This window comes from Hermetia illucens, chromosome 2 (assembly GCF_905115235.1).
Source record: "Hermetia illucens chromosome 2, iHerIll2.2.curated.20191125, whole genome shotgun sequence".
In the NCBI taxonomy this organism is placed as follows: Eukaryota; Metazoa; Arthropoda; class Insecta; order Diptera; family Stratiomyidae; genus Hermetia; species Hermetia illucens.
In genome coordinates, this window is record NC_051850.1 from 154,458,264 (window position 1) to 154,478,205 (window position 19,942).

The 19,942-nt window shown below is 44.1% G+C and overlaps 1 protein-coding gene across 1 annotated transcript; it reads right to left on the reverse strand.

The window, feature by feature from the left end:
• Positions 1 to 4,431: 4,431 nt before the first annotated feature.
• LOC119649347 (regulation of nuclear pre-mRNA domain-containing protein 1B) lies at positions 4,432 to 14,285 on the reverse strand. Its single transcript, XM_038051455.1, has 4 exons — positions 13,934 to 14,285; positions 13,238 to 13,860; positions 13,038 to 13,181; positions 4,432 to 5,461 (listed from the first exon to the last, which is right to left on the reverse strand). Exons 1-4 carry the CDS (start codon positions 14,082 to 14,084, stop codon positions 5,312 to 5,314), a joined length of 1,068 nt encoding a protein of 355 aa, XP_037907383.1. The 5' UTR covers positions 14,085 to 14,285; the 3' UTR covers positions 4,432 to 5,311.
• Positions 14,286 to 19,942: the final 5,657 nt, after the last annotated feature.

A 19,942-nucleotide genomic window follows, 5' to 3' on the forward strand; every position in this document is an offset into this window, starting at 1 on the left:
ACTACTTTAAAGGACCACAACATTTTAAGTGAGGTGACCGCTATGAGTTTTCATCGGGGTTGAAGAAGGACCACCCTCTTCCGCTTCCATGAGCTTTCCATTCCCTCCGAGGATGGGATTGAAAATTAAATCTTTACCATGTCCATTAGGTATTCCAACCACTTCGACGTAAAATATTTACGTGAAACCTAATACATATACGTGGAGTAGTCATACTTGGTCAAACAATGTTTTCTTTATTTGTCGGCTGGTAGTTTGATTACCGGGGTAAGCACAGCGTCAAAAAACAGTTTCTCGTAGTGCCTCGGGAACGAACAGCCTTACTACTGTGGCAGATCTAGGTTAAATGATTGTCCAACATGACTAGTGTCAGCTTCAATAAAGTTGAATTTGATGAAAGAAAATGAACGTCGGTTGCCTTCGGAATGAATCTGCAGTAGTAATTCCAGAACTTTTATAGATTTCTCACAGCTGCATGGCAATTATAGTTTATAATCGCCTCTACCCGTGGAGCTGACGGGGCGATACTGATTTGATAATAATAATAATCATAAATACTTGGCAAAAGTAGGCGGCGGTTCAGAGGCCAAGCGCTGTGTTTGGAAAGGTGTGTCTGTCTTTGGAAGGTCAAATTCGGCAATTTGAATTTAGCGATATGCTCACAATAGATTGATTCTGTAATTCCCTTTCGAATCACTCCTGTGATAATGACTTGGTGTGACTGCATTTAGTCGCCTGCAATTACCACATAGCCTACAGTTTCCGGGTTCGGAACTAGATGCAGGGGATATTCCAAAGGACTCTCGAAGGACGGTATAACTTCTTTAAGGTTTTCTTGAAAACAAAACGTTATTTAATATGGTTCACTGTCTGTCGCATGCACTTTTCCCTGAAGTGGTTTCACCTTCTGACACGAAATTCGATTGAAAATGCGAGCCATTACACATGCGGTGAATTGCATTGCTGCACATCGAGCTCAATTGGTAATTACTAATTTTGACGTTGGTTACAAGGAGCAATACGGGGGTCCGATAGGGGTCAATTACATACACATAGTACCTGAGCCCCGACATCTGCCCAAATAAAGCTAATAATTCTATATTATTATATTTTGAAAATTTACTGCGAATCCCCCTTAAGTTCCTCCATGGTCCGTAAAATTTTGCAGTAATGTAGGAGGTGCCTTATCCAATAAGCGTCGTTTGCTGATAAATACGATTTAGTCCATCCTTCTGTAAAGTCCCAAAGTATAGGCCGGCAAATTCAGTAAGATGTACCACAAGTGTCTAGCGTAAGTACAATGCTGAAGGGCTTTGCGAGTTGCATTCACTTTTCGTACCGTCTCGGGGCTAACAGTAATGGTAACAGCGAGAGTTATTCCGATCGCCCTGCAAACTACAGAAGGGAGGTCTATATAATTCAGAGGAGGAGAAGGAAAGGAGCGGCAACACATGGCAGCAATCGTAGTAAAGAAGGGTAGATGGGTATAGAAGGGTAGATGGACCACGCATCTCATCATAGACGTGCGGCGGTGGTTCAGTCGAAAACACGGTGAAGTTCACTGCTACCTAACCCAGCTGCTAAACTAACACGGGTATTTTCAGTCTCACCTGCACATAATCGGGAATTTACCGTCGGCGGACAGTATTTACAACAAGGATGTGAAGGATGATATCTACATCTTTTTCTTCTGCAAGAGCTAGGAGCATAGCCGCCATCAACTGTCGGCAGGAGGTTGCCAAGTACCTTTCGACACGATAACTGAAATCATACTACGACGATAAAACGCCTGCTAATTGGCAAATTTATAAGGATGCCAACCGGGAAGCAAAGAAAGCGGTCGCTGTCACCCGAGCGAACCATTTCAAAAATCTTTACGATAAACTGGACACTCGGGATGGCGAGAGAGATCTGTATCGACTTGCTAAAAGCCGTGATGAACGCACACAGGATATCGAACACTTCTGTTGTGTTAATGACAAGAACGGTACTTTGCTTACCAACCGTCGAGCCGCAACGGATAGATGGCGAGAATACTTCGAGCAGATTTCAACTGAAGAATTTGCTCATCCTCCACTTCCACAATCATTGCCCACATTTGAAGCAGTTCCACCAGTCAGCGCAACTGAAGTCGAGGAGGCAATAAAACAAATGAAATCGGGGAAAGCAACAGGACCTGACGACATCGCATCTGAGCTCTGGAAAGCGAAGAGCTGGGACCTAACACTGTGGCTCAGTGAATTCTTTAACCGGGTTATTCAGGAAGGAAGAACACCATCTGACTGGCAAGAAAGTATCACTGTTCCAATATGGAAAAAGAAAGGTAGCCCAGCAGAATGTTCAAATTACCGCCCGATCCGATTACTTTCCCATACCATGAAGATTTTTGAACGCATTCTTGACAATCGTATTCGCGAAATAGTTGAAATAACCGTGAATCAAGCCGGATTTGTCGAGAACTGCGGAACTACTGACGCAATACACGCTGCGCGGTTACTCATGGAGAAACACCGTGAGAAGCATCGCCCTCTTTACATTGCCTTTCTGGATCTAGAGAAAGCGTTTGACCGTGTACCACACGAACTCGTCTGGTATGCTTTACGACAACACTTCGTGCCAGAAGAACTCGTGCGCTGGGTTCAATTGCTCTACCATGATCCGAAAAGTAAAGTTCGAAGTATGGCGGGTGTATCAAAACCGCTTCGTATCTCTGTTGGTGTTCATCAAGGAAGCGCCCTCTCACCACTCCTCTTTGTCCTTGTTATGGACACCGTCACACGGGATACCCAACGTCCAGCGCCCCACACACTGCTTTATGCAGATGATGTTTCTCAAGCATCTGATAGCAAAAATGATCTCGAGCAACTTGTTCAAAAATCGAATGATCGCCTCATGCAACACGGTCTCAGATTGAATTTAAACAAAACTGAATTTTTGACGACCGATCCCCATGAAACAGGCACAATCACTGTTAGCGGCAGTGATCTGCCCAGAACTGAGCGATTTAAATACCTCGGGTCAACGCTATCAGCCAATGCAGAACTGCGTTATGAAATTGCTTCACGCATTAACGCAATCTGGATGAAGTGGCGTTCCACAACTGTTGTCCTTTGTGATCGACGTATCAACGAACGTCTCAAATCTAAAATTTACCGCAATGTCGTCCGTCCAGTCGCTCTCTATGGTTCTGAGTGTTGGCCGACCATAAAAGACAATGAACAGCGTCTTGCGGTAATGGAGACGAAGGTGCTACGTTGGACTAGTGGCGTCACACGTTTAGATCACATCCGAAATGAGGATATTCGCGATCGTTATGGAGTTGCACCGATCGTGGAAAAGTTGCGAGAGACGCCTCTTCGATGGTATGGTCACGCAATTCGTGCAAACGAGAATTCACTTGCCAAAATTGGTTTGAACATCGAAGTCGATGGTAAACGACCAAAAGGCAGACCTAAGCAATGGTGGCTTGATACGCTGGATGGGGATTTGAAAGCCTCGAGATTGCACCCAGATCAGGCATTCGATAGAGCCAAATGGCGAAGCCGATCACGACGAGCCGACCCCGCTTGTGAACGGGACAAAGGCTGAAGAAAAAGAAGAAACAAGAAGATACTACAGCGCGAGGACACCTGGAGCAAAGCGGCACGTTGAACTCAAGGCATTGTTAAGATGAAAAGGAAGGAGATGGATTGGAGAGACGACACTAAATAGGCCTGGCCTAAGGTTATATGTGAAATGGTTTCGGGATAGCGTGATAGATGCAGCAGGGGGTGTTTTAGTCAGTAGCCTGGCTAACGACAGAAGTTCGGCATTTGGTGCGTAAATGCATTTTATCTCTCTACTATAAGGAAATTTATACCCGTAGCAGTGTTGAAGATAAGAAGGCGGTTTTGTGATGGCTTGCTGTCATTTACCTAGCGACTTCCTCGATTATCGGACTCAGAACATGTGTAATTTTCACAATGCCGCGAAAGGGACCGTAGTATCCAAGTGTCAGCCACCCACCACATTCTTTAGCCTGGCTAGCACAGCTGCGGACAACCACGTTTCGACGGGGAACTTTCCACCACCGTTGAAACTCATGGATAGCAACGCTAACAGCAACCGTTGCTGCGAGCTACTTGGAGGTTGCTGCAAATATACCTAGATAATATTACTTAGAAAATGTTCTTAAAACTTAAGGGAAAATGTTGAAATTTGCAGAATAACATTTTCATTTATTTTTGCATGAAATTTATGAAATTTTGTATAATTATGTATATCATAATTCTATCTCACATCATTGTATAATGCATATGTGTACCCTAAACATCACCAGCGTATTTTGCATTACAATCGGCCAAACTTTCCTAACTTTACTACTTTCATGTTTTTTGGTAATGTTATAGGAAACAAAAATAAAGATAAGAAACTCGATAACATTTTTAACTAAACCACCTAATGCTGCATCGTTTTCATTTTGTTTTGGTTAATAGTAAACGTTACATAGCGTAAAGAGGTTTCAAGTGATAAAAATTACACAAAGAGTTTTGTGTGTATTACAGGATATAATCAACCCCCGGAAGTTTTAAACTAAAAGATAATAAAGTAAATCGCGTGTTCATCAAAAACACAAAGTTAAATTATTTAATAATTATCAATTGAGTAGTTACAATGCTGAATATATATTTTTTACAATTTATTTCTAAACCCCAAAAGTTGCCAGGATCACATCGGCGGTGCAATATCAAAGGCTACAAAGTCCCATCAGTACATTTACGCGTAATTGGAGGAGAAAGCGCGCTTTTACAATGCGGTCGGCTGACATTCCAGTTAATGCAATACGGCGCTGGCTGCATATGCTTTTTCCATTAAATCGGAAGCTTCGTTGTAGTGGGCACAATGTAAATATTTTATTTTATGTGTAATTCGAGCGTGCTCAATGAACCTTGTTGCCTTTGGTATCTAATTAATAATAATTTTATATTTAATATTTTCAGAAGGCTTGGATACCCTGATCGTAGGTAGAAAGGATTGCATCGAAAATTTAATTTATACAAATTTCTGGATTATTTACGCAATGTACAATTATACAGTCTGTGTAAACGCCTATTTTTACTTAACCTAAATTCATCATTCTCATTGTGATTTCCTCATAATTTACTCTGGATTGTGATACTCAAATCGTAGTTATATTATTTTATCATCTAACGGGAAATACTTTTAACATTTTACATGGTCATTCTCCCTTTTTCTGTACATCGGTTGCGGCTTTCATTTTCTGCACTCTCTTCTGAATAAACTCTCGGAGATCCTGCAGGCCACGTCTATGTTAGTGAACATTAAACAAATCACCTGCAGACGGCAAAGGTGCAAGGCCACCAGTTACATCAGGTAGTTGGGTGAGATCGGGCAGATTGGAGAGATGATCACGAATTTCCTTCTGTACGGCTTTCATTTTTGAGAGTTTTTGCGTGAATTCCTGAAAAAATAGACAATTTTGAATAACTCAGAATTTTGTGAATTTAAATCATGATTCGCTGATTAGCGTAACTGAAGTACCTAGGAAAGAACTCTGTGATAGGCTGTGAATCCAGCATCAGAAAAAATACAAAACTTGAGCTAAAGACAACGTTTTTGTAACTGAAGTTATATTTGCTATTTATGTTTCCCACATGATTTTACCGCCGAAAGGTTACGTATATATTGTCGTTAATGGATATTTCATTTTGGTGACAAAATGGGGGGCTTCGTGGCCAGTGCCACGAAAAGGACCATAATCTAATGGTCTCGTACATACGTCGCGTATCGCTTTTGTGTAACCTCGCAGAGGAACAAAGTGTCGGCCTTTAAATTCAATTCGGGCCGTCTCTGCAACCTGGTTGTCGTCTAGTAGTAGGAAGCTCCTTCTCCCAACTTGCAGAGTAACATAGAGTGACAGAAACTCTGATCCACTCACCTAAGAAATCGGGGGGTTTGCGGGTGGCGTCTGCGTACCGCACTGTCTCTGAACCGGCCGTGATGATGATCGCGGGAGTGATCCCCGTTGCCCTTCTTCCTAAGGAGCGTTAAGCCATATACAAGCGCAAGGGAGATAAGCCATATACAAGCCCAAGGGAGATGAGCCAAGGGAGGTGGTTGCTCGCGAAGAACGGCAACACACTCTAGACGAGTGGCAGCTCTCTTGGCAAAATGAAACTAGAGGCAGATGGACTGCGCGGCTCATCGGCAACTTAGGTGTGTGGCTGAATCGGAAGCATGGTGAGACTGACTATTTCCTTACCCAATTTTTAAGTGGGCATGGAAGTTTTCAGTCTTACCTGCACAAGATTGGAAAGGCGCGTTCTCCGGTTTGTGTGTTATGCAATGGAGTTGTGGACGACGCCCACTACACTTTTTTTTCTTGTGGAAGGTGGGATGGGGTTCGTTAGCAGCTCTATTTAAACACAGGGGATCTGTCTCCAGACAACATTGTCGAAGAGATGCTGAGGACTGTTGACAGGTGGAACCGCGTTGCCCATTACGTTCGGGCCCTTCTCGTTGCTAAGAAGATAGAACTCGACCGGTAGAGGAGCCGGATGACAGGGGGTTCCTTGAACTGACAGTTCCCTTCCCCCTCTTCCCTCCCGTTGGTGAAAGGAATTCCCTGATTTGAAGGCTCCGCAAGGCGGGAGAGTTCGGGGACTAGCCCGAAGTAATGTGATAAACGGTTCCAGGCTAGCTCTCTGACGATGGGGAGGTGTTTAGTTGGTAGTCCGACGACGTACCGAACCGGGAGTCCAACACTGTGTGCGTAAATGCGTAACTCACCTAAGAATGCTAAAAGTGAACACTGGGCCGCCACAAGACCTGGCTGAATGCGAAAATATGGAGACACTGCGAAAGATCTTGCTGGTACTGGTAAGCTTTTCAATAGTCCGAAAAAGGGCAGCTGTCTCGAGTGCAACAATTTTGGGTTGGGTTGGCTGCTTCCTCATGTCGTAAAGAAGAAGAGAGTGAAGATGGCACAAAATAACACTTGCTGCATTGAGGTAAAATCTCAGAGGAATTTAGGGTCCAAAGCCACAATTGCATTTTATCGCCAATACTTTTTCTTCTTATTGCTGCTGATGTCATTCTGCTGGTCTGGCAAAGAACGTAGAGGGTTTTACTGGACTATGGCATCTTACGTCAAGCACTTCTTCTTCGCTGATGGCATTTGTTTGCTCTCTTACCGAATCAGATATTTTAGCCAAATGGCTTTGGTTATCTAGTATGCAAGGAAAATCGGACTCTAAAAGGCCACCAACAAAATCAAAGTTCACTATCTGACGGGGCATTGCACTCCTCCCAACTGCATTAATGGGCAGAATATGGAGGTTGTCGAACAATTTGAATAGCTAAGTAGGGTTGTTCCTACAAACGATGTTCCCATGCTTAATGTTGGACGTATTGGCATTTCTAAAATCGTCTCCGCTATTTTATCCAAAACCTGGAAATGCAGCTGTTTCAATGCCAACATCAGGTTTAGGTTCTTTCGCATTGATGGAACGAACTTGGAGCTGCGGTACTTCTCCACCACGATAATGCATTGTCGAACAGGCGATTATTACAAAGTGCTTTGAATGTCTGTTATGATAAGAAAAGTCCACGTCAAAAGCTTTAGACACACACTTTTGGTACGTAACAGTAGCAAAGTACTATCCCGAAGCGAGCCAGCGTAGAGAGCGAATGAATCACCTATGCTGCTTCGCTCGGAGTACTGACACATCCACCTAAACCGTGCCTACTAGTTTTCACCATGTGCTACGAATAATCAGTTTTTTATGTATACGTTTTTATTCATGCATGTTGATGAATTGCATTTTTTTATTGCTACGGAAGATTGATGTCTGAACTTTGGCAATTATGGATCTTTGCCGATTCTAGCAAATACAAAATTAAAATAAAAGTCGAGTCACGGATAGGGAAAGTACCAGCCTTACTTCCTCTAGACAGGCTGGTCACTAGTTGGCTTCAAGCCGATTCTGGCCCTCTTTAGGATAGAGTTACGTCGGGGACTCTATATTAGGAAAAGCATAGCAACTTCAGTTGGCCCTGAGCCGAGGGTAGTTGACGTGGTTTTGTCCAATGGACCACTTGTGTTTATCAGCCGGGAGTTCTAGGACACTGCATAGTTATCTGAGTGTAATTACGCAGCATTTCTAGCGATTAAATTATTTAAAATAATTAAAACTTTCTTTTCTATTTGCTAGTGTTACCAATATTTCGGGAACCACAAGTCTGACTTGTTAGCACTGATGAAGGGAACAAAGGTCAAAGGGTAGTATAGGTTCCAGAGCGAAACGTGGATTGGTAGCCTCGATGGAGCATAAAACCTGGGAAACGCCTGGTGAAACAACACCAACAGCTCTAGTACCAACTTCACATCCACGTGGGGACCGCTGGGAGCGCTTTCTTAACGAAAAGCTGCAGACGGAGAAGGATGAAGGAGAGTCTCCCGCGTCTAAAAACCGGACAAATTGTTCCAACTGGTCCTCCAAATTGGGGGTTGGGTAGGGATGACAACCCTACACGGAAAACAAATTGCAACGAAGCCACAACAGGAGCCTCGGACTGGATGGATTTTACAACGACGAACCCAGCAACGAAAACGGAATAATGATTTGCGCATTTTCTTATGGAACGTGCGCTCCCTGTACAGAGATGGAGCAGCTAGCCGATACCCTGTTCCAATATAAGGCGAATGTAACAGTGTTGCAAGAAATGCGCTGTACAGGGACTGGTTTCCTGGAGAAGAGCCACTATACCATACATTATGGCGGCCATCCAGTAAACCATGTGCTTGGAGTAGGTTTCTTAGTCAGCCAAAAAATGAAACCTGCTGTTATCGGCTTTGAAAACATAAGCGAACGGCTATGCACTCTGCGCTTGCGAGATCCCTACAGAGGAGACTGCAGAGTCGGAGATGGATACCTTCTACGAGGCAGTTGAGCGAACCCTCGAAGCCTGTCCCAAGTATGATATCAAAATAATACTTGGAGATTTCAACAGTCAAGTAGGGCTGGCGATACGTTAGCTCCCATAGCTTACATAGGAATACCAATGATAATGGACTGCGAATTATTCAGTTAGCAATATCGCACGAAATGGTTATTGGAAGTACCTGGTTTGCGCGGAAAGCGATCCACAAACATACATGGGTTTCTCCAGGCGGGACCACTTTTAACCAAATTGACTACGTGCTGATCAAACGCCGCCACCTCTCAGCCTTGATGAATGTAAGAGCATATAGGGGGGCAATATAGCCTCGGACCACTATCTACTTGGCATAGGGTCCCGACCTCGAATAACGACACCACCTACAATCCCCTCTGACAGTCATGTGAGAGTAAATACTGAACCCATTCACAACGCAGCCCTCCGTAACACCTATGAGGGGGAAATGGATGCCGCAATAAGCGCAGCTAACAGATGTCCTAGAGATGAAGCATCAACAAATGATTTTCACAACCACCTGAAGAACGTTATCATTGAAACGGCCACAAAGATACTTGGCCCCAGGCTAGTTTGACGATGAATGTAAGCTAGCAACGGAACGGAAGAATTCCGCTTACCGAGTACTGTTGCATTCATGTTGCATTCTCACACGCGCAGAGACTTATCATGAACTCCGTCGAACGGAGAAGCGACTTCACAGACGGAAAAAGGAAGCCTGGGAGAACCAACAAGTCAGTGAACTGGAAAAGTACAGGGAGCAACTGCACCAGGCGCGCAAGTTTTATCAACAAGTTAGCAACATGGAGCCTCATACACCTCGATGCTCATCCTGTCGAGACAAACGGGGAAATCTGACTTTCGACAGAATGGGCATATTCGATCGATGGGTTGAGTATTTTGATGAACTGCTCAACAAAGAAAATATCGGCGAGTTGGAGGTCCCGCCAACTGAAGACTACGGACAAATGCTGTCACCACCAGCATAGAAGAAACAGTCCGTGCAATTCATCGGCTTAAAAACCATAAGTCGCCAGGAGACAATGGAATTACAGCGGAATGGATTAAATATGGAGGCGACGAATTACTCCAAGCGCTTTATCAATCGATTCTCAAAATATGGGAATGCGAATCAATGCCTGACAACTGGCGACGGGGCATTATCTGTCTCTAACGCATACCAAAGAGGCTTCACTCCAGGCAAATCAGAAACAGATCAGACTTTCTCCCTGCGGCAAGCGATGGAAAAACTGTTGAAATATGGCCATTAGTTGCACCATCTATTTATCAACTTTAAAGCCGCCTATGACAGCATAGCCAAGGTAAAACTGTACACGGCCATGAGCGACTTCGATATTCCAACGAAATTGATAAGACGGACTAGGCTGACCCTGGTCAATGTGCGAGACTAGATAAAAGCAGCAGGATCAAGCTCGAGACCATTAAACATGAACAACGGTCTAAAACAAGGGGATGCCCTATCATGCGTTCTCTTTAACCTGGCCCTGGAGAAAGTGATTCGCGATGCCAATATATATGCAAGAGACACCATCCTGTTCAAGTCCACCCAACTACTGGCCTATGCTGACGATATGTCAACAGTCTACTTTCATCCAGATCGAGCAGGCGGCGAGAGATTTTGGGCTGCACACTAATGAAGGCAAGACAAAGTACATGGTGGCAAGGTCAGCGCTAAAACCGAAAGAACGAACATCATCGAATGGCACTGGTCAAACGAAAACAATAAAGATAGGAGACTATCTGAGGTCGAAAATCACAACAGATAAGAGCTATGACGATAAAATCCATGCACGGTTGTTGGCAGCCAACAGAGCCTATTTCAGCTTACAAAAACTGTTTCGCTCTTACTGTACAAGACAATGATCTTGCCAGTCCTCATGTATTCCTCGGAGACTTGGGTTCTTAGCAAGAAGAATTGCGAACTCTTGGCCGCGTTCGAAAGAAGAATCCTCCGAAGAATTTTTGGCCCCCCACATGAGGATGGGCGATTTCGTAACCTACATAACGACGAAAACTATGAGTGATATCATGACCGTCAGGTTGTGGATAAAATTCGGCCCAATAGATTAAGGTGGGATGAGGATGATACAGTCCGAAAAGTCTATAAGGGCAATATGTATGGTAGAAAAAGACGAGGCAGACCCTGTCTGAAATGGAGCGAACGCGTAGGTCAGGACGCCAGACAGCTTTTAGGGATATCGAATTGGTGAACCTCGGCGCAAAACCGGGGTGTCTGGAGCTCCTTATTAAGGCACGCCTAGTCCGGATACCGGTTGTTGCGCCGTTGATGATGAAATAGATGCGGCCTCGTCGAAGCTAAAGAAAAAGAAAGAAGAATTGAAAATCGTCGTGGTGGCATCGAGTAGGATGCACCAAATCAAAACCAGGCTAGGATCCTTAGAAAAAAGACTTAAAAATTAAAAACAAACCCAGCGCAATATACAAAATCACATGTCCAGATTATCAATCTGCTAGGCAGAGTAAGCGCGAGAAGCGGAAACGGACAGGAAGAAGAAAAGGAATAGCGCAACACCGAAAACGATGATAACACGGCACATCATAGAGAAAGAGCACAGCATCAAATGGAATGCGGAACAGTGGAAAGCCAGATGCACAAGAAAGCTTGGCGACCTTACAGGAACCAGAGGGTAAAAGATTGAACCCCGACAAGGATAATATACAATCGAAGCTGGCGAGCGAAGTGGCAATTGAGACAACGGAGAAAATCCTTCATTCTTACCCAAACCTCGATACCCTGAGTACACCTAATTAAAGTAACACATAACAATTAAAATATCACTCCTTAAAATATAACACAGTGGAGTCCCGATCATTCGTTCATCAATAATTCGAATTCCGCACGAATTGGCACAAATTTGCCGGTCCCCAAAGGTAATTTTCTTTACTTTTCATTCCCGATAATTGGTAATCTCAATATTTCGTTCAAAATCGTCAGTCCTTTGACGATACGAATTATGATATTCTACTGTATTTAAATAACAAAGGAGATCTAACCATTTTGGTTTCGAAACACCTTGCATGTATCAAACAGTAATGAAGTCGAAGAATTGGGGAAGTAGATTAACGCTCTTGAATGATAGGTTTCTCGAACAAATGAATGCAATAAGGATACCAAAAAGGATGCTGGGAGTCCGGGTTCACGACAAGCGGTGAAAATGCTGAGAGCATGTAATTGACGAAGTTAAGACAAATCTTGTGAGGTTACCGAACTCGAGGATGCACCGAGGGCCAAAAACGGGGCTTTGCGATAAAAACCTATCTCAATGCAGCCCCTCCTAGGAAAATTGAAGGATGGACGAATTTTCATAGCGGGAAAAGAAGACTAAATTTTGTTTTCCAAATGCCGAATAAAGGGTTTTTATTGCTCATAATCATACATGAACTCACTGAGGAGGAGGACTAGTCCTCGAAATACCGGTATATGAGCAATGAAACTCTTTGCTCGGCATTTGAAAAACAAAATTTAGCCTTTTTCCCCACTATGAAAAAAGCCGAAAAAACGACGTACACAACAGAAGAGAAAGAACGAAGGTTTGCCTAGAAAGAGATCAAGGCCTTAATCAACCTTTGCGCCTAAAGGAGAAACAAACATGAGGAAAGTCATTTTAGTTACAGAAAGCATCCATCATAAAACTCATTTGCATATCAATTTAGCACTTCAAACAGTAAACGAAACAGCGTAAACAGCGGAACAGATGTGCAACGAAAACACTCGCACCCGTGATAGGATTCAAGCAAATTTCCCGGCTGAGCAGTAATGTCTCCATCAAAATCGAAATCCCCATCCGTCCCGTTGCCATTTAACACCCAAACACTATTATTCAACATTTATTGATCAAGTACAAAAACGGAACAGTCACTTTGCCTAAAAGTTGGCTCGGCTCCTTTCTGAGCCTCTGGCCAACCCGCGCGGCGAACTTGCAATCACTTAAAGTGCGCAATCGGGCCAACTTGGACCTCGACCCGTAACTCTGATCTCATTCGCATTTACCGCTACAAAAACTACGAATATCCAAAAATTGTTTTCAAGTGACTCGCACCTCTAATCGCTGTTCTGCTTGGACCAGGAGCTCCCTCTGCTCGGCCTGGAAGTCCCTCAGCATCACCGTGAGCTTCTTCCGGTCCTCCATCTCGGCGGCCAGGCGCGTGTTGTAGTCGTTGAGGAGCTGAACGGCTTCGTTTACCTAAAACAGACAAACCGTCAGAGCCAGAAGGCGGTCAAACCCTGCGCCTACGTTACCTGTTCAATCAATTTGTATGCAGTCTCTTTGTCCTCCACTTTGGATAGGTTCGAAAGCTCTGAGATCTCGGGCGGCAGGTTGGCGATCCGCTCGCGCACCACGGCGTCACTCGAGGCAGAGTTTTCGAGGTCACTGAGAGCCTTGATCAACTCTTGTGGTTCAGGAGGGTCTCCTACAGGCACGTGCGGACTGAGCGTCACGTGCGTCTCTACTTTACCGTTGATTTCGACGGTTTCAGTTCTGTTTTTCTCGCGTTTTTCGTGCTCGGATTTGTGTTCCTTTTGGATCCGAGACTTTTTGCTGTGCACCGAGTTGCTGCCGTCGTGACTCCTCTTTTCACCGACTTCTGGCTTTTTGAATTTCTGCGGTTCCGTCGTCTTGAAGAGGTCCTTCCTGAACTCCTTGATGGTGTCGAGGTCATAAACGCCGCGGTCCTCCCAAATTTTCAGGATGCGATCGACGTTCATGAAGAGCTTCTCCTCGTCGCAGTGCTCGTTGATGTGTTTGAACACTTTGCGCAGCACCACGCCGAACTCCTTGCCGTACTCGGGGCCTTTCTTTTTGCTGTTCTGGATCACATCGTTGGCCAAGTACATGAAGGTCAGTTTTTTGCTCTGAGGCGCTGTGGAAGTTCGCAAACAGATTTTAGGTTAGAGTGGCCAAAGCGAATCGCCTGCAACGGTTTGGCAAATTACCTTTCTGCAACTCACGATACCACGTCTTTATTATTCCTACGTGATGTTTGCGATGGTGGATGAGCCATAGCGAGAGCGTTTGGATGCTTTGCTGACTCGAATTTAACTCATTCAACTTTTTAATCAACGCACTCTCGGTGAAAGCCGACATATTAACCCGAATTTAATGTCCGGACACTGTCCGCCAATCACTAGTCTTCGTCAGTTCAAAGTACAGTCTGTTATTTTGCGGTTTGTCAATAAACTTTAAACAAAAGTCCTCTTCAAAGGGTATAATTTCCTTTTAATAAGTCGCCTCTTCTCTGATAAGAAATAGTGACAAACTTTGGTACGAAAATGACATTGACAGCTCCTTGTAACTACCAGCCACTGAACTGCAACTTCTTCAAATATTCGCCCATGGTCTGGCTTACATGAAATGCTTTGAAATTGTCAACTCAAATTTGAATTCGTTTTTTTTCATCTGTATTTTTTTTTACAGATTTTGCCTGTACGATTTTATTTTACTTATTATATTTATACTCATTTCTTTTCGACATTTTCTTGATTTTGAGTTGTTATTACGTTTGCTAATAATATTTCAATTATTATCACAAACTGAAAAAAAATATTTTGCTGAAGTAAAGTAATATTTTTCCGCTGGAAATTGTCCATGAAATTAGCAAACGAAAATCTTGCCAAAAACAAGCAAATAGTTTTAAAAAATGGTCGGAAGACAAATAAATCCTTTGAAAATTTTTTACCGCTTATATTTTCGTTGTTATGAAGATTTCGAGAAAAAAATTATCCTGTGATCCCTGAGGGAAACATATTCAAAGTAGACGAAAACGCCCATCAATACAATTAGTGCTCTCTTAGACCCCGGTCAAAGCTACATATATTACAAACAAAGGATTGTAACTATTAAAAAAAACAATTCTGCACATGGTCTCTAATGAACAATAGTATAATGGGAAAAACGAATGGACGATGGTGAAAAGATCAACCTGAGTTGCCGGCAACGACCAAGAGGTGAGAGCTACCCCAAAACTTTAAACGTAGATGGCAAAATTCACCGTGCACCCCCGCAAAAATTGAAGCTCTATCGAAGTGTTCTTGGGCACGTGCTTGAATGACTCAGTGCTAGCCAGGTTGAGAAATGTGGGGGTCCTTTGAATACTTCACTTACTTGTCATCATTCAAATATTCACGTGTCCTTTTAACCGATGCGTGGGTCTGCCTCGGTTGCTGAAAATTCATAAACAGGATGTTTCACACGTACTTATCGTAAGATCTTCAACCGAGCTAAACCTAGAAGTAAAATAGAAAGATATAACGGCTTGACCGCGCGCATATAGGCGTAAAATTCCGGATCCGAGTGCTGCTATCGAAAGGGTTGATCCACGAATGATCACATCCTTAATCGATGCTTCTCCTACCTCAGATGTATGGTGAGGCGCGACCTTCAAGGATTCCTCCCTGCATTGGTATCCTCAGACCATTCTATTGAAGAATCCCTTTTTGTAATAAATTTCTGCTGGGGCAGAGAGAGGGAGGGAAAACGGAAGCCTCAAATCAAAAGAAATTTAGCGGAAATTCATGGTATTCTACTTAAATCAAGAATAAAATAAGAAACTAAAATGATACAATAATAATAATCTTTGGCGCAACAATCCATATTGAATCAAGAACTTGAAGTGTGTTAGAGCACTTCATTCAAGCCTGTAGCGGCCAAATACAATACACTGTAGGAGGCAATGTGGTCAGCATTGCGTTCGCCCGAGACTATTTCCCTGATTTGACTCAGGTACTCGTTCACAATTGGGTCGACTGGCATCAGACATCCACTCACGATAACAAATCCCCCTGTCACCAGTGAGATTTGAATCGCGACTCTCCACTACGACAGCTCAACGATCTAACCATTTGAGTCATCCGGATACACCTAACCAACTAAAATGATACCATCACTAAGTGAAAATGGAGAATAAAAAATAAATGATTTTCTGTATGTAAAAATAATATAGGAGGAAAAATTCAATCATCATCATCATTGACGGCACAACAACCGGTATTCGGTCTAGGCCTGCGTTAATAAGGAACTCCAAACATCCCGGTTTTGCGCCGAGGTCCACCAATGAAAGCCGTCTGGCGTCCTGGCCTACACCATCGCTTCATCTCAGGCAGGGTCTGCCTCGTCTTCTTTTTCTACCATAGATATTGCCCTTGTAGACTTTCCGGGCTGGATCATCCTCATCCATGCGGATTAAGTGACCCGCCCACCGTAACCTGTTGAGCCGTATTTTATCCACAACCAGACGTTCGTGGTATCGCTCATAGATTTCGTTGGTATGTAGGCTACGGAATCGTCCATCCTCATGTAGGGGGCCAAAAGTTCTTCATTGTCTTGTACAGTAAGAGCTTTGACCCTATGGGGAGATGTTTCGAGCGGAACAGTTTTTGTAAGCTGAAATAGCGTTCAGCGTTCAGCTTCCGGTTTCCCGACTTGTTTATTTTCAATTCCCATTTAGCTTGCATGTTGATCTTTTGGTAGACTCGCGCGAATGCCCATGTTTGTGAATTTTTAGGATCCGGTTCGGATCCACGCATCGGTTAAAAGGACACGTGACGTATAACAAGAGATGACGGATCGAAGTGTCCAAAGGACCCCTAATACTAGGCTTGAAATTATGTGGAAGAAGGGGTCACGTTTTTTTCATATTGTTGACAAAATTGTACGTGTCCTTAATCGAAATTTCTTGTTTTCCAATGAAACTCTGAACTGTCTGCACAAACCGATTTGTATGGATATTTTCAGTAATACGTCATCAATTCATTCTGTGAATGTGCTTCAAATGCAATACTCACGTTATTTTACGATTACCAAATTATTTACTCTCAGCCTTGATGAATGTCAGAACATATAGGGGGGTCAATATAGACTCGGATCACTATCTCGTTGGCATGGTGCTCCGAGCTCGAATAACAATACCACCTAGAATCCCCTCTGACAATCAGGTGAGAGTGAACACTGAAGCCATCCACAACACAACCCTCCGCGACACCTATAAGAGGGAAATGGATGCCGCAATAACCGCAGTCAACAGAGAACCTGGAGATGAAGCATCAACAAATGATCTTCACAATCACCTGAAGAGCGTTATCATGGATACGGCCACAAACATACTTGGCCCCAGCCGCAAAAGGAGTCGGAACGGCTGGTTTGACGATGAATGTAAGCTAGCAACGGAACGGAAGAATGCTGCATACCGAGTAATGTTGCATTCTCAAAGAACGCGGGCACGCGCAGAGACTTATCACGAACTCCGTCGAGTGGAGAAGCGACTTCACAGACGGAAAAAGGAAGCCCGGGAGAACCAACAAGTCTGTGAACTAGAAAAGTACAGGGAGCAACCGCACCAGGCGCGGAAGTTTTACCAACAAGTCAGCAGGATGAAACCTTATACACCTCGATGCTCATCTGCCGAGACAAAGAGGGAAATCTGATTTCCGACAGAATGGGCATTTTAGAGCGATGGGTTGAGTACTTCGATGAGCTACTGAACAACTAAAACATCGGCGAGTTGGAGGTCCCGCCAACTGAAGACCACGGACAAATACTGCCACCACCAAGTCTAGGAGAAATAATCCGTGCAATTCATCGGCTAAAAAATCATAAGTCGCCAGGGACCGATGGAATTACAGCCGAATTAGTTAAATCTGGAGGCGACCAGTTACACCAAGTGGTTCATCAACTTGTGCTCAAGGTATGGGACAGCGAATCAATGCCTGACGATTGGCAACGAGGCATTATCTGTCTCATACATAAAAAGGGAGATATCACACAGTGCAGCAATTATAGAGGTATCACGTTGCTGAGTACCATCTATAAGATATTCTCCACTATCTTGCTAGGCCGGATAGCCCCATACGCCCAGAACATCATTGGCCCATACCAAAGAAACTTCACTCCAGGTAAATCAGCAACAGATCAAAGTTGCTCTCTGTTCTCTATGGACATCAGTTACACCATCTTTTTATCGACTTTGGAGCCGCCTATTATAGCATAGCCAGGGTAAACCTGTACACGGACATGAGCGCAGTCAATATCCCAATGACATTGATAAGACGGACTAGGCTGACCCTGACCAATGTGCGAGGCCAGATAAAAACAGCAGGATCACTCTCAAGACCATTCGACATCAACAACGGTCTACAACAAGGGGATGCCCTATCATGCGTCCTCTTTAACCTGGCCCTCGAGAAAGTGATCCGTGATGCCGAGGTAAATGCAAGAGGTACGATCCTCTTCAAATCCACCCAAATACTGGCCTATGCTGACGATATCGACATCATGGGAAGAACCACTCGAGATGTACAAACTGCCTTCATCCAGATCGAGCAGGCGGCGCGAGATCTTGGGCTGCACATCAATGAAGGCAAGACAAAATATATGGTGGCAACGTCAGCACCGAAGACGAATCAACCAACAACATCAAACCGCACTGGTCAAACACAAACACGAACAAGAATAAGGATAGGAGAATACAACTTTGAGACCGTTGACAATTTCTCCTATCTAGGGTCGAAAATCACAACCGATAACAACTACGATGATGAAATCCGCGCACGGTTGTTGTCAGCCAACAGAGCCTATTTCAGCTTACAAAGACTGTTCCGCTCGAAACGTCTCACCATAGGGTCAAAGCTCTTACTGTACAAGACTATGATCTTGCCAGTCCACATGTATTCCTCGGAAACTTGGGTTCTTAGCAGGAAAAATTGCGAACTCTTGGCCGCGTTCGAGAGAAGAATCCTCCGAAGAATTTTTGGCCCCCTACATGAGGATGGACGATTCCGTAGCCTACACAATGACGAAATCTATGAGCGATACCATGACCGTCCGGTTGTGGATAAAATCCGGCTCAATAGGTTACGGTGGGCGGGTCACTTAATTCGTATGGGCGAGGATGATCCCAACCGGAAAGTCTATAAGGGCAATATCTATGGTAGAAAAAGAAGACGAGGCAGACCCTGCCTAAGATGGAGCGATGGCGTGGGTCAGGACGGCAGACGGCTTTTAGGGATATCGAATTGGTGGACCTCGGCGCAAAACCGGGATGGCTGGACTTCCTTATTAAGGCAGGCCTAGACCGGATACCGGTTGTTGCGCCGTTGATGATGATGATGAAATTATTTACTAATATTTGCGCACGGACTTTTCTTGGTCCTTAGGAGATCTTTGGGTTCCTTAAACATGCTCCTACGTCGTTAAATTTGCTGTGAGTACTTATTTCCCGTAGAGTTAATATAATATGGAAGAAGCGTCTTTATAAACAAAGCGTGATAGATGCTGAGGCTGGGAAAGGACCCCAAAGACCATGTATCATTTACACTTATGACAGGAGAGAGATTGGATGGGGGTGTTCTGTGTCTTGGATCTTTCCTTGACAGCGTGACCCCGCGCCGCACACAAACTGGCTCATCAGGCGGAGGTACATTTTTGCAATATCTAGGTGACTACACCCAAGAAGGGAGAAGTTGGGAACTCAAACTGTGGAGTCAAGCTTAATATTGGCCTACTGCGAAGACCGCAACCAATCTAGGGCCTCGCTCAGAAGGCAGGGACAAGCAAAAGTCCGATTGAGGTTAGAATATCAGCCATCAGGAAGGAGAAGGTCTCAGCGGTGCAGATGTTAAATGGAATGGAATTGCGGCTAGGTCGAATTAACAAGCTCGCCGTATGGTGAAGGGCATTCGATTGACCTTACTGCCGAAAGTATTACAGTAGCAAATATACACTCGTGAGGAACAGGATGGACTAGGAAGCTCGTGTTCACCGGTATATGCTTTCGACCAGGTCTTACACTGGTGGAATGCACGATGGAGAACGCGTGGAATGGTTTAGGACTAGGCTTGTTGACATGTGACACATGGTGACAATGTCCGTTTCCAAAGCCGCACTGTTGAATATACATGCACTTTTGAGCCTCCTTATTTTTTTTGTCTTCAGCCTTTGTCCCGTTCACA